The 27,042-nt window shown below is 54.0% G+C and overlaps 1 protein-coding gene across 1 annotated transcript in view; it reads left to right on the top strand.

The window, feature by feature from the left end:
* Nucleotides 1-21,771, top strand: part of TBX4 (T-box transcription factor 4) — a 30,576-nt gene extending 8,805 nt beyond the window's left edge. Inside the window, exons 4-9 of the mRNA XM_060133248.1 lie at nt 4,392-4,511; nt 5,724-5,871; nt 16,248-16,400; nt 17,331-17,419; nt 17,552-17,787; nt 19,706-21,771. Of these exons, the coding sequence (XP_059989231.1) occupies nt 4,392-4,511; nt 5,724-5,871; nt 16,248-16,400; nt 17,331-17,419; nt 17,552-17,787; nt 19,706-20,337 (1,378 nt within the window). The 3' untranslated portion in view covers nt 20,338-21,771. The remainder of the gene's footprint in view (nt 1-4,391; nt 4,512-5,723; nt 5,872-16,247; nt 16,401-17,330; nt 17,420-17,551; nt 17,788-19,705) is intronic.
* The last annotated feature ends 5,271 nt before the right edge of the window (nt 21,772-27,042 follow it).

Below are 27,042 nucleotides of genomic sequence, written 5' to 3'. Positions count from 1 at the left end.
CTTTGAGTGAAGTAGAAAACTCTGTGTGTGTGTAAAGTGGAAATAAATTACGTAGCTCTGTCATTGCTCTCAGAAACCATTTGGCCACAAAAGCTTTGGTCTCAGTAGAGACGGCACCCCTACCTCCCACCCCCAAACTTAGCCTTAGTTGCTAGGCCCTGGCCTCTTTCCAACACACCCAGAATTCTTCTTTAAGACCCCAAGACACTAGGGATAGAAAATGGATGGGGTTTCCTGTGGACCCCTACCCTTTCTTGCATCCCTTTCCTTTCAAACTCTGGCCTCCACGGGCCTCTGTATGTGTTTATGTACACGTATTTATGATATATACACACACACATATAATTTTTTAATATCAATTTTATTGAAGTGGAACCTTTCTGCAGAAAAGTGAACAAATCTTGATCGTACAGCTCTACAGACTTTCACAAAATGAACACGCTGGTGTTAGCACCACCCAGATAAAGAAACAGCGCGTTACCGGCCCCCAGAATCCCTCTTGTCTGCCCTCCCAGTCACCGCCTCTCCCCACCTCGAATCCCCTCTCCAGACTTCTCACCCCTTCGATTTGGTTTTGCACCTACATTTCAGGGAAGGCACATATAGCCGCTCCTGGGGTTCCGGATCCCCCTGAGGAAGCCGGGGGTATGGTGGATTTGGGGTTGGGGGGCTCTGCTAACTGGAGAGAATCTGGTGGGTCTCCTCGGTTCGTTCTTTTCTGTCCCCCAACCCCTTGGATTGGTGGGGAGTGAATAGGTCAGCACCTTGAATTTGGCCACCCCTTTGGCCCGGGACCGGGCGCCCCGCGGCTCTCTGAGCCCAGTTGAAACTTACTTGGCCTCTCTCTCAGTACGTCTTTACGGGTTTGTTGCCAAAATCAAAATGCCCCAAACCCTTGCCCGGCGCCCCGCAAGCCTCCAACACCGAGAAACGTCCAAGGAAGCTTATCTTAGCAGTTCATTCTAAAACCATTTCCGAGTATGAAGTAGATAAGGCCCCACGCCCGCACCCTTTCAGAGCCTGTTTCATGATCAGAGGAAAGACCCCCCCCAGGCTTTCATCTCCTCCCGGGGCCGGCGGGGCAGGCGGCTTGTTTATTCCCTGGCGGAGCAGTTTCCGCGGGGGCCGGGAGCGCCCCAGATGCCTGCGGACCAGGAGTCTGAGGCGGGCGGGGAACCAGAGCCGGGAGAGGGCGCCAGGGCCGCAGAGAGAAGGCACACAGGGCACGGGGAAGGGGTGCGGAGGGGCGCACCGAGCAGGGGTCTGGGTGGCTGCCGGGTGTTGAGGACAGGGAGCCAGGGCTTCACGGTCACCAGCGCTGGCCGGTGGCAGGGCTGAGTGGGGTACGGGCTGCGCAGTCACTACTTCCCTGCTTGGCCCTCCCTCCCTGTCCCACTGAGGTGTTCACTTCCGCCCCCCCCACCATAGGTGATGGTTTTCAGGTACATTTTCTTTTGGTCCTAAATCACAGAAGCAATTTACAACTCACTCTATGGTTTCATCTGTTTCAATAGAGAAGACCTTTACAGGGCGGGGTGAGCCCAGAGGAAGCCACAGCTCCCAGTTCAGCTTCCTGAGGCCTCCTCCTGGTGAACACTCCCATGCCAGGCCTCTCGGCTCCAACCTTGGACCCTCTGGAACCAAGGGCAGATGCCCTCAGCTCGGGCAGGAGGCCTGCGAGGCTGGAGGAGTGTGTGCTTCAGCTGCACACGTAGCCTTTCCCGCACACCAGGCAGGACCTTCATCCTCTGGAGCCCGCTAGGTGGGGAAATGATAGTGCCCAGGGTCCCCACTGGGTGTGTTCTCCATGGCCCAGGAGCGGCCACCAAACTGGGCGCTAACAGAGACGGAGATACCTGTCTCCATGAAGGCAGCGGTGCTCACCTGGCCAGCTCAGGCCAGCTCAGCCCGGAACAGAGGACTTTTGAGCTCCCCATTCAAACCACAGATCTCATCATCCCTCCTGATTTCTGAGGGCAGTTGCCCTAGGAAGAGGGAAAGGCAGGGCAGTGGCTAGGAGACACCTTCCTTCCCTGCCCCAACTTCCTTAAAACCTCCTGGAGGCTGTTATCCGTCAGGAATCTGGTCCACGGTCAGCTTCCAGGAGAGGCCAAATCACGGGACACCAGCCGCATGCCTTGGGGGGCCGAGGACAGCTCCTTGCCAGCCTTCTCAAAAGCACTAGTCATGTCCGCCTGGCCTCCTGAGCTGCTGAGGTGAAGTACGGTAGCGGGTAGAAGGGCAAGGGCAGGACCCCGTACCCCCCTCTCAGCCTAGGTTATGAAGACCGTTGAAGTGGCAGCGAGCAGTTTTCTCCTGGCCCCCTTTGTGGACGCTGGCTGGGGGGAGCGGGGGGAAGCTGTGCCTGCCCTCTGCTGTCGCCACCTGCAGTGATTATAGGAGAAGCAGGCTGAGTGCAGGACACTGGTACCAGGCCAACCCTAAGCCCAGCCAGGGCTGCCCCACTCTGTGGCTGTTTCTGTAGCAGTTACAAAATGACAGCCTGCAGGGGACGGGGTTCTTGGCCTTCCCCCAGGGAGGCGGGAGCTGAGCAAACTGCTGCCTCCCTCTCCTTCAGCCTTAGGCCCACCTGGAGAGAGGCTGGGCCAGGAAGGGGGTGGTGCAGGCTCCAGCTGTGCCCCAGGGCCGGCTGGGCAGGGGGCTGGTAAGCAGGAGGCAGCATTGGGTTCCTGGGGAGGGGGTTGGGTGGACATTTGAAAACACTTTCAATTGACATCTGAGACAAATTCTTCCACACGGTTTATGAGTCCCTAGACTTGCCGCTAGAACTGCCCTCCTCTCTCCAGGCGCACACGCGCGCACTCCACCGTGTACGCAAGCACATGTGCTCGTGCACACACATGGTCACACAGCTCCCGCACCCCTGGCCCACCGCAGCACTCATGGGCCTGCCCTCCAGCGAGAGAGGGTGCACGGGCTGGGGCACCCTCCACCTCAGGGTCCTGGCCTGGGCTTGCTGTAGGGTCTGCCACCTTGTGGGGGCCTGGATCCCTCTGGAAGCCCTGCTCTGTCAAGGTAAGCTGGCTCCCTGTCGACAAAATGGGGGACTCCAATCATCTGTTTGAGGTATTTAGGACAGCTTCTCCTGAGGGTTCCTGTGCTGTCTCTCAGCTTCGTGAGAGCCGGAGGACCCCCTGATGGCTTTCCCAGAGCTGCTTGGGCTTCTCCCAGCTCAGGGGATTTGGCTCCCAGTGGCCTTAGTGTCTTCAGTTAGGTTTGGCTTCTGCCTCTCTCCTGGGGACATCTTTGGGGGAGATCAGCTAGGAGGGGGTGGGAGCATCTGAGGAGGACTGAGGAAGTTCCCCTCTGAGGAAGTCCGGTGTCAGGGACCTGGTGACCAGGGGAGGGTACCCCGCAGGTATGGGTACATGCTGTTGTATGTTTGGTGTGCTGAGGGGTCTGAGGAAGCTCTTCTCTAGAATGTTCCCTGAGCCTCAGGGTCCTGGACAGTTTCATCATGGGCTGCAGGACCTGGAAAACTTTCTGCTTTTTTGCTGACTCTATTTTCATAGAGGTAGGTCATACCACTGGTCTGCGGAGGAAGGAGTGCAGTGGGGGTCAGTGGTAAGAGCTGTAACTGGACTCATTTAATCCACACAGCAACCTATGAGATTGGTAGTCCCATTTTAGAGATAAGGAAACCAAGGCATAGAGAGATCCAAGCAAGCTGGCCAAGACAGCATGGTGTGTCAGTGGTGGGGCCCGGCTGTGGACCACGGCAGGGAGGTTCTAGAATCCGTGCTCTACTCCTCAGGGCTCCTAGACTGACTTTCCCCGACACCCAGCTAGTGCGCACAGGCCCAGGCAAGGCATTCACAGGGATGAACACCTCTGCTAAGCACACAGGAGGCATCCGGAGAGCGAGCAGCACTCCTGCTCTGCTACGAGTTGGTTTGAGGCCTGGGGGTTTCCATAGAGACATGACCCAGAGGAGACATCTCATTGATCACGGAAGCAGCTGACAGGGACTTCCAGGTCTTCTGCTCTGGGCCCCTGTAATGCCCCCCCACCCCCACCCCAGAACTTTCGTTGTGTATGGATGACAGGCAGGAGGGAAATTAAGGCAGCCTGGTTGGTGTTGAGATCCTCTCTCACATCCTGACCAGGGTCTCTGTGCTTTAGCTGCTCACAGCCACAGACTGACAACTGCAGGGGCTCAGAGGGAGCAGCTTGTGCAGCCCTTTCCTCGTAGAGGGGGAGGCTGACCACAGAGGGAAGCAACTTACCCAAGGTCACAAAGCTCTGACCAGTGCCGAGACCTCTTGCTAAAGGGGCAGTGCCTCTTAAGGGCTTCTGTCCCCTCGCCCACTCTGTGCCACCTCTCCTGGTGCTCTGTCCACGCCTCTGCGTCATCTCTCGGCTTCCCCCAGGAGGATGTTCCCCAGCTACAAGGTAAAAGTCACAGGCATGAACCCCAAGACCAAGTACATCCTGCTGATCGACATCGTCCCCGCGGATGACCACCGCTACAAGTTCTGTGACAACAAATGGTAAGAACCCGGGACCCTCACATCACCCGCCTTCCCACTCGCACACCCATCCCCACCTGACGTTTGGCCCAGGGACTTACCAGTTAGTCCCAGTGATTGGCCAGATCCGCAGCCTTGGGCGCCGGGCCTGCTGAGGGTACAGGGTCATCAAATGTTCGCACACCTGCTGCTGGCTGAAAATGAGCCGCAGTGTTTGGGCTTTTGGTGGATTTCAAGAGTCTGTGCTCGCCCCACAGCTGTGGACGAACGGGGTGGGTGCCTGTGCTTTGGGATGACAGATGAGCCCCAGCACTGGGCAGGTTTAGGCTCTAGCAGTGCTGTGCTCGGGGAGGGGGGCAGAAGATGGAAGCCACTTTCCTTGGGGGCTTTGGTATTCCATAGTTGGGGCCCAGTTACCTGGGCTGTGGCATCTCTCTCCTGTTCCTCAGCTCATTTGCTCTTTGGCTGCAGAGGCTTCCCTCTTATGCTGTGCCCCCCATCAAGAGAGAGCAGTCAGGTTGAAGGGCGAAACCAAGCTGGGACTGGGTGAAAAAACGCTGGGCTGCTTTTCCTGAGGCCATCCCGTTAGTACCCTGTCTGCCCCCAGAGCCCAGGACAGCGCCCAGGGAGAGAGAGGGGATGAATGAATCCACAGCCCGGGACGTGGGCTCAGCGGTGGATGAGTAATAGGGCTGCAGAGCCTGGACCCGGGAGGCCAGATTCGGTGGTCAGGTCCTGCCAAGGGCTTGTCTCTGTTCTGTCTCTGGGCTGGAGCAGCTCCTGGCTCAGGGGACAGCTAGCAGTTCGTTTCTTATGTTTGTTTTGGGGGCAAGCAATTTGAAAATTGTCTACATCCTCTGAGAAGCTACCTCCAAACTTATAACATTTAAAAATTGTAAATATAACACATACATGGCAGTGCCTAAGTCTCCCCACAGCATACTTGTGATTAGCCCCGTTCCTTCAAGTAAATCATCACACGTCTCTGTAATCTCACTTTCTCTTTCTTATTGCAGTGAAATACAGGAGGTTCAGAAACGCTCTCCCTCCCCAGCACTCTTTCCTCTGTCCCTCCCTCTTACCCCCAAAGCCCTAAATGGACAGTCTGATAGGACCATCGGTGATTTGTTTCTCAGGTCTCTGGGGATTTGCTCTCAGAGGGGACAGAGAATCTGGGCTTCCCCAGGCTGCAGGGCAATCAACTGCTCTGGCTTCTCCATGCTCTGTTGGCAGGATGGTGGCAGGGAAGGCTGAGCCGGCCATGCCCGGAAGGCTCTACGTTCACCCGGATTCTCCTGCCACTGGGGCCCACTGGATGCGGCAGCTGGTCTCCTTCCAGAAGCTGAAGCTGACAAACAACCACCTGGACCCCTTCGGCCATGTAAGCATGGGACCGCCTGGCCTTGAGGGCGAGTCCAGGGCCAGTGTTGGGGATGGGCCGGTCCGGGGATCCGGGATCTGGAGAATCCATTCTCGGGATCCAGCTCCAGGCCGGTTTGTGGAAGGAGCACAGGGTCTGAGTCCCACAGCAGAACATCCTTCCCCCAGCACTTACTGGCCGGGTAACTTTGGGCAGGTCTCTTAGCCTTTTTGAGCCTTGGTTTCCTTGTCTAGAGCATGGAGATGACCATGTGAGAATTAAATGACTACGCATGAGGTACTTTGTACCTAAGAGGCTCCAAATGCATGGCAACTGTGACAGCGACGATGATGACGGACCAAATCTCAGCTTCAGTTTCCCCAAGTCTGGCCTTGCTGGAGCCTCAGACAAGTAAACCTTCTTGAGAAAGAGTCACTGATGGGTTCTGAAGCCTGTCTCTGGCGTGTACCGTCTGCCTGGCCCGGCAGCCACCTGCCCTGGAAGGCAAGGCCTCGCTCGGGCTCCCGGGCCAGCGCCTTCCTGGCCTTGACCGGGACCTGGCTGTCACGAGGTTCTGGAGGCCCAGGGGTCCCGCCGCTGATGCCCATCCAGGCTGCTGGAGCTCATTCTTTCCCCGTCTGACCCTGGCAGCCCCACAAAAGCTTTTTATGTGGAAATTGTTAGCTCAAGTGTGTGGCAAACAGAAGCCTAGGGACCCGGTGTCATCTGCCAGGGAGCAGGCCTCGCCCCTCTAGGCTACCCACGGTTACCCTGGAGACGCAGGGTGTGGTGTGGTGGAGCGGGTGCTGTCGAGGCTCCTAGCTGCAGTTGCCCCGGCTGCACCCCTAACACTCATACTGTCCATGTGGACGGTGGGGGGGGGAAGCAGGGGTGGGCGCTGTGCAGGCATGTGCCTCTTTTATGCCTCAGTTCTATTTCTGGGGAGCTGTGTGCAAATCAGAACTCTGTGAATCATAGTTCCTTGTGGAAAATGCCAGTGACGCTTCGTCTCTGACTGATTGGTGCGTAACTGGCAAGCAGCTCTCAGTTCTCGTCTTCTCGGAGTCTGTTCAGTTCTCTTCTGGGTCACTGGTGATCTATAAGCCAGCAATTAGGAGAATGCGTCGTTAACATAATAAACTCCTGACTTACCTGTTTTGCGAGTGGCATGGGCTTTCCCGTGCAGGGCAGGCCCATGCCGTTGGGTGTGTGACAGAGACCTGCAGGTGTGCATGGTGACGTGTACTCATGTAGCCCCAGCCTCTCCCAGGGGGCAGAGACAAGCCACCATCCAACGGGAAGGGTCAGCCGAGCCCCCACCTCTCAGAGCACAGGGTCTTTTAACCGAGGGCCAGAGGGGCCTCCCATTCTGGCCAAGACTTTGCTCCTGGTCAGCTCCTACCTGGCCTCCTCTGCTTGGTCAGGCTGTGGGATCAACCTCAAAAGGTTAGCGAGGGCCTCGATGGTGGGAAGTGGGAAGCCACATCTCTGCCCGTGATTGCACACACACGCAGACCCCAGGGGACAGACCACTGGGGTGAACACAGAGCTTGGCGGAAGCTGGATCTTTGGGTGAGTGACCAGAAGTACCCAGGGAACCGAAGCTCTGGAGAATTTTGCATGCACAGCTTGCTCTCATGGTTCCCAGCTGCAGGGATGCCTCTGAAGACTCCTCCACCTCCCTGGGCCCCTGCAGAATGTGGCAGGGGAGAGAGTCAGGTGGTTGAAAAGCTGGGATTTTTAGGAATCAGGAGACCTGGCCTTCATAGCCCAGCAGTAGGTTTCCCAGCCTGCCTTGTGTCTGGTGGCTCTACTGGAGTCCATAAGAGGTTTGCAATAACCCTGCATATAGTCTTGAGTCTGGGCCAGTGGGGCTGCGTGTTGGGCTCGTGACATTGGAGGTGCCCCTGGCTACACTCGCCGTGCCTGCCTGGGGCTCTCCTCTCCTCGGCAGGAGAGATGTTCCCCATACTAACTCCCTGGAGGGTTTGGGTGCAGAGCATCTTCCTTCTCCCCATCCCCGAATTTATCCAGCGCTTGCAATCTATTGGTTACAACACCCTTTGTAGGCTGGCAGGGCTCAGGGAGATGAGGTGCTTGTCTCAGGAGCTGGGAGTAAAGGAGCAGAGCGTGGACCCCCGCCTTCTGATGCCTGGTCCCGCGCTCCTTTGGCTTCTCCACCTGTCTTCCCGTAACCAGGGCTCGAGCTGTCAGATCTTCAGCAATTTGGGGCATCACTGGAGAGGGAGCAGCCTTTGACCACGCAGGCAAGGGCTGTGGAGGATGAGCTAACTTCCTCGACATGTCAAGGCAGAGTGGCCCATTTGAACCTTGGCTTTCTGCTCCTTGGTCTGTGCCACCTGGAGTGGTGAGCTCTCCCAGTCGCCCTTCTTTGTGCAGGAGCCTGGGAAAGAGCCATCTTCTACTGAGAACTTGCCCCAGACAAGTCCTTCTGCACAGCTCACCTCCACACTTGCAATGTTTCCTAAAAGCTTCCAGACCTCAGGGAACTTTCTCCAGCCAAATGGACTGTGGACTTTCCCCTTGGGTCTCACAGTATCTCAGAGATTTTAGCAGCTGTCTCCCATTTGCAGACTTCCCCCAGGAGAAGGGCCCAGAGTCCAGGAACCCCTCCGGCCACAGGGCCACATGCTCTGAAAAGACAGCGTTGGCTTCTGACTAGAAAACTCCTGTGGGTTTTTGCTGTGAGTCCAGGAAAGCCCTCTGTTCTTGAGGGGTGGGTTCAGGGTGTGACCCCTGGGTTCTGGGTGTAAGCCTAGGGGCAGAGGACGGGCAGGCGGCAGGGGCAGAAAGGATCAGGGGGCTGGGGCCGGGCTGGGCTGCTCCAGTTCAGCTCCACTGCTGTGGCTCCACTGGCTACAGAGGACGCCTGCCATCCTCCCCTCCTACTCGCCAACCCCTCCTACCCCTAGCAGGGTCCTGTGCCAGGTGACCACGTGATGGGAAGAGAAGCTGCTTCGGGAAATTGAAGAGGGCCTCACTGGGGTGGGGCCTGGGTCCTGCAGCGGGACATGGAGGTGGCTGGCACGTGGGTCTTACTTTTCTCCTGATCTGGAGGCAGGGAGGGGATGGCTGCAGTGAGGGGTGTGTGTGTGTGTGTGTGTGTGTGTGTGTGTGTGAAGGGGAATGGCCGTCTTCACCACCTCTTGTGTCTCAGGACTCCCAGATTGCCGGGGTAGAAGGTTAGCTTTTTTTTTTTTTTTTTTTTTTTTTTTTGCGGTACGCGGGCCTCTCACTGTTGCGACCTCTCCCCTTTCAGAGCACAGGCTCCGGACGCACAGGCTCAGCGGCCATGGCTCACGGGCCCAGCCGCTCCGCGGCATGTGGGATCTTCCCGGACCGGGGCATGAACCCGTGTCCCCTGCATCGGCAGGCGGACCCCCAACCACTGCGCCACCAGGGAAGCCTGAAGAGTAGCTTTTGATTTTGGGCATAGTAGGTCTCACTGTTCCAGAGGCAAAATTAGCCCCGGACTGGGGGTGTGGGCTCCCAGGCCACAAAGTGGCACATGCACCATCCCCTCAGTGTGTTTCCTTCTCCAGCCACAGGCCTCTTAGCCTAGTTCGTTACTGCTGAGCCTTGGAATCCAAGCTCAAATGCCACATCTTCAGGGAGACAGTTCAGGGTCCCCATTATATGCTCTCAGAGCACCATGCACCTTTCTGTCCAAGTACTTACAACAGTTATAATTTTATACTTATTTGTCAAATTTGTTTTTGAATAGGAAATACATTCACATGGTTTAAAAATCAATCAATGAATAAATAAAACACATCTGCAATGAGACATTTCCGTCCCCTGGTTCCCCATCCACCTAGTTTTTTCCAGCTCTGGCCTCAGGTAACCATTGTTACTAATTTCTTCTCAGTGTTTCTTTTTGCACATGCAGGCAGAATACAGAGTCTTAAATCCCTTCTTTTCCACACAAAAGGTAACATGCTGTAAACACTTTGCACCTTGCTTTGTAAACTTAGTGTATCATGGAGATCATTCCAGTCACGTAGAGCTGCCTCATTCCTTTTTTTACAGCTGTATAGAATTTCATCATGTGATCGTTCCATTAATCATGTAGCCAGTCCTTATTGAAGGAATTAGATGTTTTCCTTTATTTGCTCTTTTGATTAAGCTTGTACATATGTCGTTTTATACCTATGGCAAGTATTCTTTCTGATAAATTGCCTGTTCAAGGGGTGCTTGGATTTGCAATTTGTAATTCTGCCCTCCACTGGAGTCCCAGTGATGTGTATTCCCACCATCACTGTAGCCTCACGAACATGGTGGGAGAGAAAGGTTTGGATCTTTGCCGGTTTGATGGGTGAAATATAGATGTCAGTTTTAGTTTCAATTTATATTTCCTTTATTATGAGTGAGATTAAGCATCTTTTTGTGTGTGTGTGTGGTAAGCGGGCCTCTCACTGCTGTGGCCTCTCCCATTGCGGAGCACAGGCTCCGGACGCGCAGGCTCAGCGGCCATGGCTCACGGGCCCAGCTGCTCCGCAGCATGTGGGATCCTTCCGGACCGGGGCACGAACCCGCGTCCCCTGCATCGGCAGGCGGACTCCCAACCACTGCGCCACCAGGGAAGCCCCAAAGCATCTTTTTTATATGTATCTCCTCTTCGGTCCTTATCGTTTGCTCATTTTTCTCTTAGATTGTTTTTTCAATCACCTATCCATTCTAGGAGCTTTTATAAATTAGGAAGATTTCGCTCCTACTCTGGGATGTCGAATTGCTTATATGTTTTCCCCGTTTGTCACTTGTCTTTTGGTTTGGCCTATAGTGGTATTCCTACACAGAAGTTTTTGATTGAATGTGTTGGTCTTTTCTCTGTGGGTTCTGGATTTTGAGTAATTGAAAGCCCCTCTCCACTCTTTACTTATAAGGGAGTTTGCTTGTGTTTTCTTCTAGTATTTTACAGAATTATTATTACACTTTAACCATTGATCCTTTTGGAATTTATTCTGGCATTCTATATGAGGTGTGAATCCAACTTTTTTTTTTTTTTTCCTAGAGAGCTATCCAGTGGTTCCCAACACCAATAACCGACTAGTCCCCTTCCCTCTCTGGTTTAGGAAGCCTTACTTCTGTACACTAAATCCCCTTCTGAATCCGTGTCTGTTCATGTGCCAGTGCCTTAACTGTTGAGACTTCATAATAGGTTTTAGTGTCTGGCAGGCTTGGTCCCCCTGCATTGCTCTGTTTTTTCAGAGTTTTCTTGGCTGGTCTTGTCTATTTTTTTATATGAGCTTTAGAATCAGCTTGTAGTGTTGAGAAAGAAACTTGCTTGTATTTTTATTAGAATCACTTTAAATTATAAATTTACTTAGGGAGGATTGATGGGGATGCCTTTGTCTTTGTTGAAGTCTGATTTTTGTCCTTCAAAGGCGTATTCAGGTTTTCTTCCCGAGGTCCTACACATTGGCTGCGAGCTGTTTCATCTTGTTCGTTACTATTATCAATGCAGTTTGGGGTCCACGGCTTTTTCTCACCACTGATTTTTGCTTGATTTTTGGATTGCCGTGTGACTTCCCCACTGGACGGTAAACCGTGAGGTTTTTCATCACCATTGTGTGCTGGTGCCTGGCAGTGTGAGTGGTGGTGAGCGGTGAGTGAGTGTACCTGCTGACGGGGGGATTATTTAGACAGAGAAGGCACTTCCTCCGCTGGAGGCTGATGTCCCCCCAAAGCATATGCCAGCCAGCGGGGACCCAGCACCATTGGTCTCCCTCTTTTCCTCCCACGTTTGCTGAGCCCTGACAATGCGCCACGCCTTGCTGGGCGCTCTGGGACATAGACCACCCGTCCGGCTCCAGACTGGGCCTCACCCTCCCCAGCCACGTGGGTGCAGGTGCAGGTACGAGCTAAGGCTCGGAGAGTAGTGATGCCGGCTCTGCTTCCCGTCGCTGTCGGAGGTTGGGCAGATGCCTTCCCCCGCCTGAGCCTCAGTTCCTTGCCTGTTAAAATGGGGCTAATCATGATACCTCCTTTACAGGGATGTTGTAAAGGTCAGTTGTGTGATGTGTGTAGAATACTCATCGCAGGGCCTGGCACAGAGGCTGTGTTCAGTCAACGCTGGCTGTCATTGCCGTGACTGGGAGAGAAGGTGGGAAGGCTGCTGCCCTGGGCGTGAGGCCTCAGGCCTGTCTGGCCCAGGCCTCTTGAATCGGCTGATGGGTTGTCCGACTCAGTTCTAGTCCAGATATTCTTCGGGCCAATCTTTGGGTCTCTCCGGTCTTAGTTTTGTTGTGTTTTTTTCTTTTTTCTCTAAGTTGCAGATCCTGTCTCTTTCCTAAACCTCTTTACAGGGCTGGAGGGGGTAAGAAGGATGATGGAGAAGGTCGTCTTAGAAAGTAAAAATGTGATGCAGGAGAAAATTTGGTTTTAATATATGACAAACGGACATGAGCCCCACTTGTCGTGTGGCTAGCATCCAGATACGCTGTGCCCTACCGTGGGCGACAGGGCCTGGGGAATCCTCATCCCCCGCAGTGTTTGGTTGAAACTTTATCCTTAATTACCGAGCTTGTTGAGAGCAGTGTGTGCTGTCTCAAGGGCCATCTGGAATCTTCCCCGATTCAACCTCCAGCCAGCTGTGTGTCCTTGGGCAAGTCACGTTCCCACTACTCGCCTCCTGTTCCTCGTCTTTACAATTAGGAGGTGAACTAGAATGATCTCGACGGTCTGTCCCTCCATGCCCTGATGTGCTGTGATTCCAACACAGATAAATCTGGGCCTCATTAGCCAAGCACGCTATGGCGATCTCTTGAGGAGATGGATGTTTGGCGCTATCACAATTGTGAAAATAGAACAGGCCTCTGACTTGTAGCCAGAACATAATGAATCCCATTTCTGTAGAACAGTGATGACGACGGGACCAGCCGTGTAGTGGGGTTTTTTGACGTGGCTGGCCCATTTGACCCGACATCCTCTGCAAGAAATATGGATGTGAGATTCTGGCTAAACAGTTTAACGCGGCGCCCGAGGAACTTCCGAGTAAAGCCAGGCGCGAGTCACTGAGGTAGCTTCCCATTCTCCCAGGCCGTCGGGACCGATGCTGTGCTTTGTGTCTGCATTGGTTCAATGGGTGGGACTTCCTTCCACACACCTGTCCAAGTTCCAGACTGTCAGAAGCGGGAGGGGTGTTTGGGACCACTTAGTCGAAGGCCTCACTTTACAGATGGGGGACCCCGATGACTGGAGGGGGAGAGCTTGCTCAGGACTTGCAGCTGGTGGGCAGAGATCCATAGAAGCTTCCGGGCCTCTCTTGCTTCTCTGTGTCTGGGATTGGGCTCCCCAGTGGCCCCTACCTGCCCTTGCACGTCTGGCAGTTGCTCTCTTCCCAGATTTCCCTGCCAGCCTGTCTGGTTCCCTCTCCTAGAAGGTGTGTTTGGCAATCTTTCCACCCTTGTCATCCAGGACCTTGTCTGATAGGCTAAGGGTTCGGCCTTTATCCCAGGGGGCAAGAGGGAGCCATCAAAGGTGGCATCATGAACTTAAGATATTTACTGAGCCCTAAATACTGGCAGGAGTTTGGGGGCCAGCGGACAAGGGAGGCAAGAGGAAGCAATACAAAGGGCCCTGCTCTCAAGCAATGTACAGTCTTCCTGGATGAGCCAGAAGGTTCTAAGCAAGGGAGTGACCTGATCTGATGTGTAGCAGGTGAAATGGAGAGGAAGTAGATGGAGGCAGGGAGGGGGCTGCCGCAGAGCCCAGTGAGAGGCGGCGGGGCCTGAGCCAGGGCTGCGCGGGGGTGGGGGTGGGGGTGGGGATGGAGGAGCCTTTGTTTTACAGGTGGAGTCACAGGCCTTGGTCACTGACTGGACCTGGAGGTGGGTGACAGTGAGGGGGAGGGGACTGACGATGCCCAGGGCTCTGGTGGACTGTCACAGCCTGTGACTGCCCAGCTGGCAGAGGAGCAGGGCGGGTGCTGCTTTTTGTCCCAAGGTGTCCTTAAGGGACGGCACAGCCTTACTGCATGGTGACTGCAACACCTCCTTTGGGTTCTGTCCTCCCGTTGTCTGTGGTCTCCCCTTGGGCGCCCCCCACTCGCTGCCAGGAGAGCTGGACTGATGCAGGGTTAGCCCTGCACGTCAGGGGGCTGGAGCGTGTGAGTGGTCATGGAAGGATTGTCTGTGCACATGTTTGATCACTATTTTTGACCTGAAACGTGCCTTAGAGGTTATCCTGTCTCTAGTGAGCAAAGAAAGACAAGGGAGGAGGGGACAGAGAGTTCGTGGTCATGGCCCAGGTCTTTCTCCTCCCATATCCTGGTTTCGCACTTGCTTGTTCCTGTTTTGAAGGAGAGGAGCCTGGTACAAAGGAGAGGAGAGGAGGTACAAAAGGTATAAAAGACATGACCCTTTCTCTTGAGGAGCTACAATTTAATTGAAGGGCCAAGAAGAAGTGGGAGGCGCTAGGAAGCAGCACAAAGCCAAGTAGACAATGCGTGGAAAGGGAGTTTCATGAACTGGGAGTTCAGAGCAGGCCTTAGTAGTGTGGGAAGGCTTCCTGGAAGACTTGGGCTTTGAGATGATGGGCCTAGAAGGTGAGGGAGAATGGGAAAGGGAGATCAAGGCAGCAGAGGGAACTGCCTGTGCAAAGGTGCAGAGGCGGAAACCTGGCATCTAGGCTACCTCCCGGGTAGTCAGGTGCTGGGTCTTCTGGGCACTGGGGTCCTTTGTGGGCTCCTGCAGCGTGGGTACAGTGCAGGGTGACAGAGTAACCTAAAGGGTCTGGGAGGTGTTTCCCAACCCCCAGCCCCTCTCCCGAGGGGCCCCTTCCCAGGCTCCTGGAACACGAAGTCCGTTGAGGCCTCCCCGGGCAGGACTTGTGCCCTGAGGTTTGCTTGGCAGGCTCCCAGCTGGGCAGTGGGTTCCCAGCTGCAGGATGGGATTTGGGATTTGGGGAGCTCTGTACTTGCCCCAAGAGGGTCCAGAGGTTTGTCACTGAGGGCTGAGTGAGGAGTGGCCCGTGCAGAAGAGCTAGTTTCTGCTGGACGGAGCTGCCCAGCCAAACCGAGGCGCCCGGGGAACGTCAGAGCCTACAGCCCAGCTCCTGGGCTACCCACGCCCCTGGCTGAGCCTCTCCCTGGGCTGCCTCTGTCCCCGGTTGTGAGGAGAGCAGAACCTCGCTAGACGAAGGCTTCAGCCCAGACTTGCCATGGAAGTCAGGGACTTGGCACTCTGGTCACTCAGGGGTTAAATGTTTCACCAAGCCTCAGCCCCAGGCGTGGCCCCTGGGAACCTGGAAGGGTAGGAGCCAGCAGAGACAGCCCAAGGGAGGGGCACTCCCTGCGGAGAGAAAGGAGCTCAGAGGGGACCAGCCTCACCCAGCCAGGACAGGAGCCAAAGGGTTAACAAAAGCAGCGGTGCTGATAAAATGCCCCAAACGCCTGGTCCTACCTCCAGTGGGAAGGGCGTCTGGTAAATGTCAACGATAAAAAATACATTTTAATGGCACGTGATGCTGCGCTACCGTGGGGCACAGCCAAATGGAGTGGGTTTGGGGCCACAACTACCGTGTGTTTCTCCCAGGGCTCTGGGCCAAGTCTACTGGGCTCTTCGCCTTTTGCCCCAGGCATCCTCAAGGGCTGGGGGTGCCTGGGGCCTCCGGGCTTCCTCCCACCTCCTGATGGCACTCCCCTCCTGGCTGAGAGCTGCCTGGGACAAGTCTGAAGGCACAGTGCCTCTGGGTGTCCCGTGTCCCCTCAGCAGGCCTCTGTGAATGAAGGAAGGAGTGCCCCGAGGGAACAGGTCGGAGCGCACCGTTCTCCTCAGCATCCCCCCTCCCCCATCTTGCAAACCCTGGGCTGTGAAGCTGCTTTTGTTGCTGACAGATGTGAGAGGAGGGGCTGAGCGCCGCCCACCGCTGACAACTCTCCAAAGGGCAGGTCCCTAATAAGTGGGGAGGGGTGAGTCGGGGAAGAAGAACTGGAGAGGACAGGGGGAGGCCCGGGGAAGAGTCAGCCTGCCGGGCTGCGCGCTGAGGCTCAGAGAAGTCGAGGGACTTGCCTGAGGTCACACAGTGAGTCAGTGGCACCTGGACTTTGGCCTACAGCTCAGAATTCCACCAACTACACTGTGCTGAGTTCATTGGGGCTTTTAAATGGTTGTGTCCCCATTTCCACACTGAAGGGTCTGTAGCATCCGGGAGGTGCTGGGACCAGGAGTTGGTGCTGGAGCAGAGAGTCCCAGTGGGGCCAGGGGCCTGGTTCTTCAACCTTCAAGGGAGGTTTGGACCTTTCTGGGCTCAGCCCCTGTGGTCAGGCCCTGGAGCCCGGGTGTTTAGGACAAGGAAAGCCAGCCCCAGGCCAGCTGAATGAGGCCGAAGACAAGAGGGTGGGGACCCGGAGCTCAGAGGAGACCCTTCTCTTCCAGATCATCCTCAACTCCATGCACAAGTACCAGCCGCGGCTACACATCGTGAAGGCTGATGAGAACAATGCTTTTGGCTCCAAAAACACAGCTTTCTGCACCCACGTGTTCCCAGAAACTTCCTTCATCTCTGTGACTTCCTACCAGAATCACAAGGTACAGCACCACCACAGAGGCAGGAAGTGAAGCCCCGATGCAGCAGGGCTGAGGCAGGCAGGGAAGGCGCCTCAGGAACCTGCTAAGCCCTGCAGAGCAGTGAGAAATGGAGTGATGTGCAGGAAAGGAGGCCAGATTCCTGAACCCCCAGCACAGAGTAACTGTGGTCTCTGCGCTGGGGATGGACAGAGTTGGCAACTGTAAAGGTCGGGAGCGTGGAGCTTGCCCTGTGGCTCAGTGCTGGGCCCTTTCGTTCTACAGTCGTCTTCTCCCGGGTGGGATTCTGCACCTGCAGAGAGAAGGGGATGGAACAGGGAGAGGAGCCCTGGGGCACTGCCAGCTGTGTGGGAGCAGGTGACTGAGCCATCTGGAGGCCCTTCCCAGGCAGCGGTCACAGGATCCTGGCATGTCCTGGCCCACCTTCCACCCCAGGCCGACCACCCCAAACTGCCTCCCGATCCCCTCCCGGGCCACTCTCCCCTGCCCCCCGCCTTTGCCCACGCCATCCTTCTCAGAAGGCTTTCACATTTGCACAGTGGGACTGGCCAGATCAGGGGAAGGATCTTAGGCAGAAGAGTGACAGAGTCAGGTTTGCATTTAGAAGAGTCACGCAGAACCTGATGTGGCATTTGCACTAGAGGGGGATGATGTGCAGGGGAAGCTGCTACAGGCCGCCGGGAGAGGATGATGAGGGGCTGAATCGAGGTAGCACAGCCAGCGGGAGAGCGGGAGACAGAACCAGAGGTTCTGCCGCAAGTGGAAGGGATAGGAGCCGGCCACGTGAAGGGCAAGGCCAAGGAGGCCTCAGCAAGACGCAACTTCCCCAGACACTGCCGGGGGTTCCGAATGTGCCCGGGGTCGGGGAGGAGGGCCAGAGGCCAGCCCAGTCCTCTCCCCGCAGTGACTCTACCGTGTATCCTGTCCTGACAGATCACACAGCTGAAAATTGAGAACAACCCTTTTGCCAAGGGGTTCCGGGGCAGTGACGACAGTGACCTGCGCGTGGCCCGGCTGCAGAGGTGGGGCTGCTCCGGCCTGGGGGTGGGGCGGGTGGACCGGGTGGCCCGGGTTCAAGCACAGGGACTCCGTAACCCTCAAGGTATCTCCACTCCCTTCCCGTGTCCCGCTGACTGTCCTCCCCTCTCCTCCAGCAAAGAATATCCCGTGATCTCCAAAAGCATCATGAGGCAGAGGCTCGTCTCCACCCAGCTGGCATCCAAGCCTGACGTCAGCCCCCTGCATGGGGCTCACCAGGCGCTCCAGCACTACCAGTACGAGAACGGGGCTCACATGCAGTTCACTGCAGCTGAGCCCCAGGACCTTCCCCTCAACACCTTCCCAGCCCAGAGGGACTCCAGCCTCTTCTATCACTGCCTGAAAAGACGAGGTACCTCTCTCCTGGTCTAGGAGCCCTGGAGGGTCGGGGGGTGACACTCTCCCCACAGACACTGCCCACTGCACATGTGATCACGCATGGGTGCGCACACACACGCACACACACACACCCCCCTGGTTATTGTGTGGCCTGGGAGAGCGAGCCTGAAGCGTTGGGGACCGTGGCCAAGCTCAGTGCAGGGATACGCTTCTTGCTTTCCACGCAGCCCTCAGAACCCTCACAGGCAGCTTGCGGCCTTGGTGTCCCCAGACACCGGTACCCCTCCCTGGCCCCAGGTGCTGCTTTCAGGGGGGTGGGCAGAGGACACGAGTCAGCCAGGCTCTGTCTCTAGGTGTGGGAGGAGGTGGAAGCGTCACAATCCCGAGGTTTCCACTTAGGGAGGCGACCTCCATCCTAACACAGGGAGTCCCTAGCACAGGCTCCCCACCGCATCACACCAGATCTGCAAAGGCTTCTTGAAAGTGGCAGGGAGCTGTTGTGGATGCAGACTGGGGACCAGGAAGACAGGCAACAGACTTGTCCGTGCTGGCTTCTTTGTGAGGAAGAGGAGCCCTGAGCTGAGAACCAGATGTGCTCTGGTGCCAGGTCTCGATTTTTCCCTCTATAAAATATGAATGATCAGTGTTATTACACCAGAAGTCCTCACAGGGCCACTGAATTGTCTTGGGAATGAGTTTGGGGACTTTTGCTTGCAATCCAGAATGTTCTCTCAGCCCAGCTCCTAGGGACCAGCCAGGCAGGCCCCTGAGTACCCACCACACCAGGTCCAGTAGAACTAGTGACCTAGAGCAGGGGCTGGCAAACTGTGGCCTTTGGACCAAATCTGGCCTGCTGTCTGTTTTTGTTCAGCCTGTGAGTCATACAAAATGGTTTTTACATTTTAAATAGTTGAAAAAAGTCAAGACTCTTTCATGATACATGAACATTATATGAAATTCAAAGTTTGGTATCCATAAATAAAGTCTTATTGGAACACAGCCAAACACATTTATTTACCTACTGTCTGTGGCCTCTTTCCTGTTGAGAATCCCTAGAGAAAACAGCAGGAGGGAGACCAAGACAAGCGACCCGACAAGTGTTCTTAAATTCGTCGAGTGGGCTGCCGCCCAAGTCCTCAGGCCTGGGTCATCCCTGTATCCCAGGGGAGCCCGTGCTGGTCCAGAGAGTCAAGCCCGCATGCTTGAGGATGTTGAAAGACACACATCCATGGTCTGGAGCAGTTAATGTCACGTTTCCTGAGACAGAGTATTAGCTTAGCCTTAAAAGTACCAGTCACCTTTTACTTATTAACAGCTCCATTTCTTAATTGTGTAAACGCTGTTAGGTTGGAATCTGTGTAATTACAATCTGATGGGGCTTCTTTGAACACAGGGAGGGTGTACTTCCTCCTCTAAAAGCAATAGGCGCGTGCCTGTGAGTAGCTTTGTCTCGCTAGAGCCTTCCTGGGAGTGGAGGATTGAGGCCGAAGCATGGAGGCTTTAATTTTCGGGCTAATTCAGGCAGATGTAGCCTCCGGGCCCGGTGTGGGCTGGCAGGGGCTTGCACTTTCCTTGGCCAGGGTGGGCCTAGCCTAAGAGTGCCAGTGCACACTGAGGCCTCTTACCATCCCCAAGAGTCAGGGTGGCAAAGGATCAAAGCTATCCACTGCCGGGCTAAACACATCGCTCAGCGTCCGGTGATGCAGCGTGCCCCGTGGCCTTTGAGCGTGCTCCATGATCGGACCACTTCTTGGCTGCGGCCGCCTTTGAAAAGCTGTAGCTGATTAAAATGGTTCTGGGAGTGCCGTGGTAGCGTGGGGCAGTGGGGGCCCTGAATGACAAGGATGGGCTGTCCTAGCGTCCAGCGGGGGTATCCGGGGCCCCGGGCAGGCGGAAATGGCTCTTCCTGAGGTTTCTTTGTCTTCCGGCAGACAGTGCCCGCCACCTGGACTTACCCTGCAAAAGATCTTATCTGGAAGCTCCCACTGCAGTGGGGGAGGATCATTATTTCCGGTCTCCCCCTCCCTACGACCAACAGATGCTGAGCCCCTCCTACTGCAGTGAGGTGACCCCACGAGAAGCCTGCATGTACTCAGGTTCAGGGACCGAGATCGCCGGTGTGTCCGGGGTGGACGACTTGCCCCCGCCCCCACTGAGCTGTAACATGTGGACGTCAGTGTCGCCGTACACGAGCTACAGCGTTCAGACCGTGGAGACTGTGCCTTACCAGTCCTTCCCCACGCACTTCACCGCCACCACTATGATGCCCCGGCTGCCCCCCATCTCGGCTCCGAGCTCCCAGCCGCCCGGAAGTGCCCACTTCAGCGTCTACAATCAGCTCTCACAGTCTCAGGTCCGAGAGCGAGAGCGGGGGCCCGGCGCCTCCTTCCCGAGGGAGCGCGGCTTCCCCGGCACCGGCACCGCGTGCGAGCGGAAGCCGCCCTCGCCTCACCTGAATGCTGCCAACGAGTTTCTCTACTCGCAGAGCTTCTCCTTGTCCCGGGAAGCCTCCTTACAGTATCATTCAGGAATGGGGACTGTCGAGAACTGGAATGACGGATGACTCTCAGGGCCCGCCCACAGCCCCAGTACCGGGTTGACCCAGCATTAACCTCTGAGGGTGGCGTGCACTACCAAGAAACGCAGGAAGGTATCATAAAGGGTGGGGTGCGAGTGCGCGTGAGCGTTTCTTTGGAGGGCATCTATCTTCAGACATAAGACTGAGGCCATGACAAAGGGAAAAACACACTATCTCGGAAGTGATTTTGGCTGCAGGACCTGGATCCACTGTTATCTGATATCTCTTGACATGCCCATGGATGGGATGGGAGTGGAGAGTTCAGGTGGTGAGGTCTCTCCCGCAGGGGAAGTCGGGGTGGGAGGGGTCTCTGCACATCTTAAGAGTCCTGGCCTTGCAAGGGAGCTGAGAATCTTGTTTTGGGAGCAGGAGGCCCATTCCTTTGGCTTCCGGAGATTCTGTGAGACCACCTGAGAGGTGGGCTCAGCTAAGCCACGAAGCCCTTCTGGGAGAGGAGCACTGACTGCTCAGTTAGTGGCCCGGAAATTGATCCCCGGAGCTCTGAGGTCTGAGGGACAATTTTTAGAGAGAGAGTCATGGGCTAAGTGCCACCTGATGGGTATTAAAACATTGTTTTTTCCTTCAAGAGGAGGAAAAACACAACCAGTAGCATCTCTGGCATCATTCAGGTTTTCTTATAACGTACAAAGCCCTTCCCCCTCCGTCCCCAGTATACAGCCCCTCACCCTCTCTGGTGCGCGAGACTCACCTCTCAGGCCCATCTGCGTCCTACGACTGGCCAGTAGGAAGCACACTTGACCTGGCAGTGTCCCCAGGAGACCACACTAGAGCTGCTGCCCAGCAGCTCTAGAGCCCGTTCTGCTCCCAGAAAATCCTCGCCTCTGGAGCAAGAAAGCCCAACAGAAATAAAAATGAGAATTCAGAAGACATTCATTTCTTCCAGTGAATTCAGCCAGTGAGCTCAGAGGAGCAAGGATAATTCTTCTCCAGGGAGGTGGATCTCGTCCTCAGCTCAGCTCTTTAGCATTGAAAGTCACCAGACCGTCCCTGTGGCTGGTGTGAACTCTGTAATCAAATTTGGGAAATCACTAAACTCTTTGCATGCTGAATAGCTATTTATATATTATATAAATAAATAAATAAAATAAAATATATAAATATATATATCTCACAAATGCAGGCCACATGTCCAATTCAGCTTTGCTTTTTTACAAATGAATAAACTTAATAAAATGAACGTTGGAGAGGGTGTTTGGAAAGACATCTATTTAAATCTTTATTACACATTTGATGTTAAAAACAAAGAATGGTTTAGATAAAACATACAAATAAATAATTATATATAAACACACACACACTACAGATTACACTTTATTAGAAGACACATTAGCTAACGGGATATGGAACTTCAAGTGTTTTGTTATATAGCATGGACATTTTATTTTACATATCAGAACATAAAGCCATTTTACAACTGTGAAGTGTGTGGATGCTTTTTACTCCTGACTTGTCATTTCCTGGCTCAGCAATGGTCTCTGCTTCCCCTTTGCTCATATATTTTCTCAAGGGCCAGGTGGAGCCCTCAGTGCCTCTGCGCGTTTGTTCCATGGAGCCTCTGAGCTCAGAGTGAAGTCATTTAGGACCAACGGAGCAACTGTACCTTTGATCTCATGCTACTCCCCAGACGATGGACCTGGATTCCAGGGCCCACAAAGACCCCAGACGGGCAGGGCAGACAGTACGCAAGAATCTGTCACCTTTTAGTAGTGGACATGCAACCTGGTGGTTTGGGGGAGACGGGCTCCCAGGTGGGGAGTTCTTGGTGGGATTTGTGCAGCTGCCTCAGAGAAGGAACTGAAGAGCAGGCTGGAGTCAGAGCCCAGGGCTTCCTGGAGCAAGCAGTCAGCTATGTGAGCCCATCAACCACCTGCACCCCCAGGGGAGGAATCCAGGCCTGGCAGAGACCTCCGCTTGTCTACTCCTCTGCCAGCTCCCTGACGTTGGCCTCAAGATGGGGGTGGGATAAAAGGAGACAAAGTCCAGTCCAGGTTCACCCTCCTAGATGAGAAGAGAAGCTGGTGTCAGAAGGCATGTTGGGTCTCCCTCCTCACAACCCCTTGCCTCTTGCCCCCTCCCCTCATGGTTCCTTTTCCAAAGCTGCTCCCTGTCACCCACCATCTCCAGGAGGGAGCCATGAGAAGAGAAGGCAAGGGTAAGGGATGCCCTTTCAAGCTGGTCCTCACCAGGATTAAGATGAGATTTCCTGCTGGGTAAAAAGTCAACCTTGTCTCCTGTTTCCCCAGGGTCCTGCCCTTGTGGCCCCGGGTTGCTCTCTGGCTGGACTCCTCCCTGCAGAAGGAGGCCAAGCTCCTTTTTTTCCCTTTGCTGTCGGCTCCCACCTTGGGCTTGTTGGTCACAGAGAAAAACTTAACTTGGCTCAGGAGACAGGGAAGAGGGGGGTTCTTCCTAACCCACACCTGCACCGCTCTTCTCTTTCTGGGTGAAGACAGCATTCTGGGATACTCTATACCTTCTACAACCACGTGTAGGGGGCTGGGAGCTAGATGTATGTTCCCAGGCTCTCTCCAGACACACAGTTGCCTGCCTTGGAGGTAAAGAAAGCCGCTTCTTAAGAGAGATGTTGTCTTTAGGCAGCCCGCTGCTTCCTACCAACTTTCTGGGAAGCATGAGGTCCGTGGGCTTCCCCAGCTGGACATGGCTAGAACAGGGCCTGCAGTGGGATTTGTGGAACTTTCCTGCCCCTCTGAATCAACAAGTCAATAAAAAGGGGGCACATGGGATACCCTGGAACAAAGGGCACCATTCAGTAGCGCCAACAGGTCATACATCATGGGGCCAGAAACCTGCCACATGAAAAGTGTCTGCTGCTGCTGTGCCCTGCCTGGGAAGGGAAATAAGAAACGATGAACGTTCAACTGTGAGCCATAGGCACGCCGCCCCCAGGGCTCTGCCCTCAGCCCAGGGCCAGGCCCCCGGAGTAAGCTGGACTAGGCTCCCAGCCACAGCTCAGCCACCCAGCTGCCCCTCCAGTGACAGAAGAGCCTGGAATAACCAGAGGGAGAATGAAAAGAGAAGCTGGGTCAGACTGACAAATTGTTAAAAAACCAAACCAACTTCCAGCCTCCACTGGGCCTCAGGGGGTCAAGAGGCCTCGCCTCTCCCCACTAATGGAGCCTGCTGGAGGAGTAGCAGTCCCAGCCCTGCAGTGTCTTATCTTACAACATAAAATTAAAACCCACTTAAAAGGCCGGAGGGCATGTTAACATTCCCCCTGCTGTCTAATTGAAGTAGTTCCCAGCGCAAAGGATTTCACTTGAAAGATGTCTCCCTCCAAGCCCGGGTTCTCCTGCTTGGCAGCCCGGGGAAGGGGGTGGGGAGAGAGAGGGCATCATTTCAAAAACCAGCAGGAACTTAGGCGGGAAAAGCGCGGGTCCTGTTGGCCGCCTGCACCCTACAGGCGGCAGGTGGCGACGGCAAAGGTTAGGACAGGCTGGATTGTTTTGTATTTTTTAAAAATCTGCAAATTCATTAGCAGCTATGTCAGCAGAGGCCAGACTCCTGACAAGAAGGCCTGGTAATGATTCAAATGCGGTGAGCCCCACAGCAAAACCTGGCAGTTCCCGAGGCCAAGAGATTTCTATTCGGTCCCCCGACGACGCCCTCCTCCCTCCTATGCAAATATATTACAGGTCTCCAAGGCATACGGAATCAATCAGGGACATCCTGTAAAGGTGATGAACTTGCACTGGCCATCCTGAGTAATGGGAACCAGTCAGCCTGAAGCCCGCTGCGACTGAAAGCCAAGGTGACAGCTATTAAGCAATTGTGTGCAGAACAAAATGGCAAAGGGGCCGGGTAATCAATTCAATTTCGATGGGCAACCCAAGCAACTGCCGCGTCTGTCGCAGCTGATTAGAGAGGGCCCTGCTGGAGCTTTCAGTGCGAGCCCATCACAGATCAGAAACAGGCCCGGATGAAAAGGGAAAGAACCGTCATCCTGAGGAGCAGGCGATGAAGGACTCTGTTTTATGTGACGGTGTTCTTCCTTCTCTCCTTGAAGAAAGAGTCGAAAAAAAGCCAGCAGTTTGGAGATTAGATAGTTTTCTTTTCAGCCATTTATCATTATGAAGGAAAGTAGACAGGGCAGGGGCAGAAAAATCTCCAGTGGGATTTCTGCGAAGTCTCACTAAGAAGGACCAGGTTTACACTTTGCCGCTCAAACAGCCCCTGCTTATTACCACAGCCTGACGGGGCCTGCAGAGCGTCCGGAGTCCCTCTTCTCTAACAAGAGCAAACAGGCCCCAGTGCTCTCAGGAGCACAGAAATTCTCCTGCAGAAACCCCAAACCGCCAAATTGTATCGTTTGTGAAAATTAAAGCCTGAGTTGGAATCATGGGGAGAGGAGGAAAATGGGAAAGGGAAAGATGAGACAGGGTCATGCAAAGTCCCAGCTGGTTATGCCCGGCCGGGGCCCCCCAGTTACCTGGACCCAGCGCAGGGCAGGAAGGACCCTGCCGTGCGTGTCCACGGTCCGCGCGGACCCCAGGCCGATGGTGAACGCTGGCAGCCTGCTGGAGAATTCTAGGCTCGTGCTTGGTTCTCGGGAGCTGGGGTTTGGGGAAGGTAGAGAAGGAGTACCCACAGGCACAGAAGCCGGGAGAGACCAGCTAGCGGACTGTGGAGGGGACAGGAGAGACTTGTGAGCAGATGGGAAGCGATGCAGAACCAGGAGGGGCAGGGTGCTCTTGGAGCCCAGGGCGAGGAGTAAACATCCGGCGCAGGGTGGTGGGGAAGGAGGAAGGGCTGACGTGGAAAATGAGAGCCATGGGTGAGCAGATCATTCTTAAGAGAAGGATGGCAAATGGATAATTAACCTGAACAAGACTAACATCACTAATAACCGAAAATGCAAAAGAAAGTGATAAAATACCACTTTTTTTTTTTTTTTTTTTTTTTTTTTTTTGCGGTACGCGGGCCTCTCACTGTTGTGGCCTCTCCCGTTGCGGAGCACAGGCTCCGGACGCGCAGGCTCAGCGGCCATGGCTCACGGGCCCAGCCGCTCGGCGGCATGTGAGATCTTCCCAAACCGGGGCACGAACCCGTGTCCCCTGCATCGGCAGGCGGACTCTCAACCACTGCGCCACAGGGAAACCCAAAATACCACTTTCGTCTAACAAACTAATCAACATTTAAGAAAAGATGTGGGCAGCTTCTTTTAGTCCTTGCTGGTGGGAGCACAGATTGTTACTTCTGGAGAAAGCAATTTGGTAGTGTGGACAAAAACTCTAAAAATGTTCATATCCTAAAGAAAATATCCAGAAATGTGGGCATAGCTTAATGTTCCATAATGTTCATTGTGGTATTATTTTTAATAGCCCCAAATTGGCAGAAAGTAACTTATGATATGCCCATATTCTGGAATATGATGTAGTCACTGACACTGTGTTTACAAAGTGTGTTTAATGACATGGGGAATTGATTTAAAGCTAAGTGAAAAAAGAGGATCGTAATATAGAGTATGATCTCAAGAATATTGGAAAATGAAAAAAAAGAATTGGCATAGCCAAACTGTAGATCATTAAATAGCAATCAACAAGAGAATGAAATATATAAATATATATTTCTATGATATATTATGTGAAAAATAGTTTCTGAGTAATATGTATGGTTTCCCAATTGTGTGAAATATAAAACAAAAAACACTTCTGTGTGTGTGTGCACATATGGGTGTGCAGTATATATGCATGATGTGTGAGTATGTATGAAGGTGTGTGATGTGTGAGCCTGTGACGTGTATCTCTGTGTGTGTGTGCACGTGCGTTCACGCGCAGTAGGGGCACAGAGGATTTAGGAGGAACTGTTTCTAATAGTTCCCTCATACATCTCTGTTTTGTTTGACTTGTTACAATGAGCATGTATTACTTCTGAAACGAAAAGTTTTAATTAAAGAAAAAAGAAAAATAAGGTAAGATTATAGAAGTGCCTGAAATAAAAGAAGAGTGAAAGAAACTGTGCCCAAACGCTGTAGAGGTAACTCTGGGAGGTGGATGCGGCTGCCAGTGAGGTGGCCCGAGACTGACGTCGGGGCCCCCTCTCTCTGCTTGTTTGCCTCCTGACTCTGGGGTCTCCCTCTTAGACACCCCTTCTGCCTAGGCCTTTAATGTTGCTCTTGTTCAAGGTCTGGGGCTTTAGCCTTCTTCATTATTTATTTATTTTTTATTGAAGTACAGTTGATTTACAGTGTGTTAGTTTCAGGTGTACAGCAAAATGATTCAGTTATAGGTATATGTATCTATCTGTATATATATACACATATATCTATATCTATTCTTTTTCAGATTCTTTCCCACTATAGTTTATTACAAGATATTGAATACAGTTCCCTGTGCTATACAGTAAGTAAGTCCTTACTGTTTATCAATTTTATATATTAGCCTTCTCTTCTAACTAGCTGCTCTCCCTTGGTGATGCCGTCTGTTCCCGACAGCTTCTTTCACCGACAAATGCCAATGCATCTCAAGTCTAATTTCACTTCCCTCTCCTGAGTCTGTCTCCTGGACCGTTCTACTTAAGAAATGTCAGGATCTCCAGCTCCCCCTGTTCAAACTTGAACCCGTCCTCCCCCTCCAAACCTCCCCTTGCCTTCTACTTTTGGGTGAATGGAGCCACCAGCCAACGTCCCGTTGCTCGACTCAGAAACCTGGGCTT

This window comes from Lagenorhynchus albirostris, chromosome 20, assembly GCF_949774975.1.
Source record: "Lagenorhynchus albirostris chromosome 20, mLagAlb1.1, whole genome shotgun sequence".
NCBI lineage: Eukaryota > Metazoa > Chordata > Mammalia > Artiodactyla > Delphinidae > Lagenorhynchus > Lagenorhynchus albirostris.
This window is presented reverse-complemented; position numbering and strand designations above follow the sequence as displayed.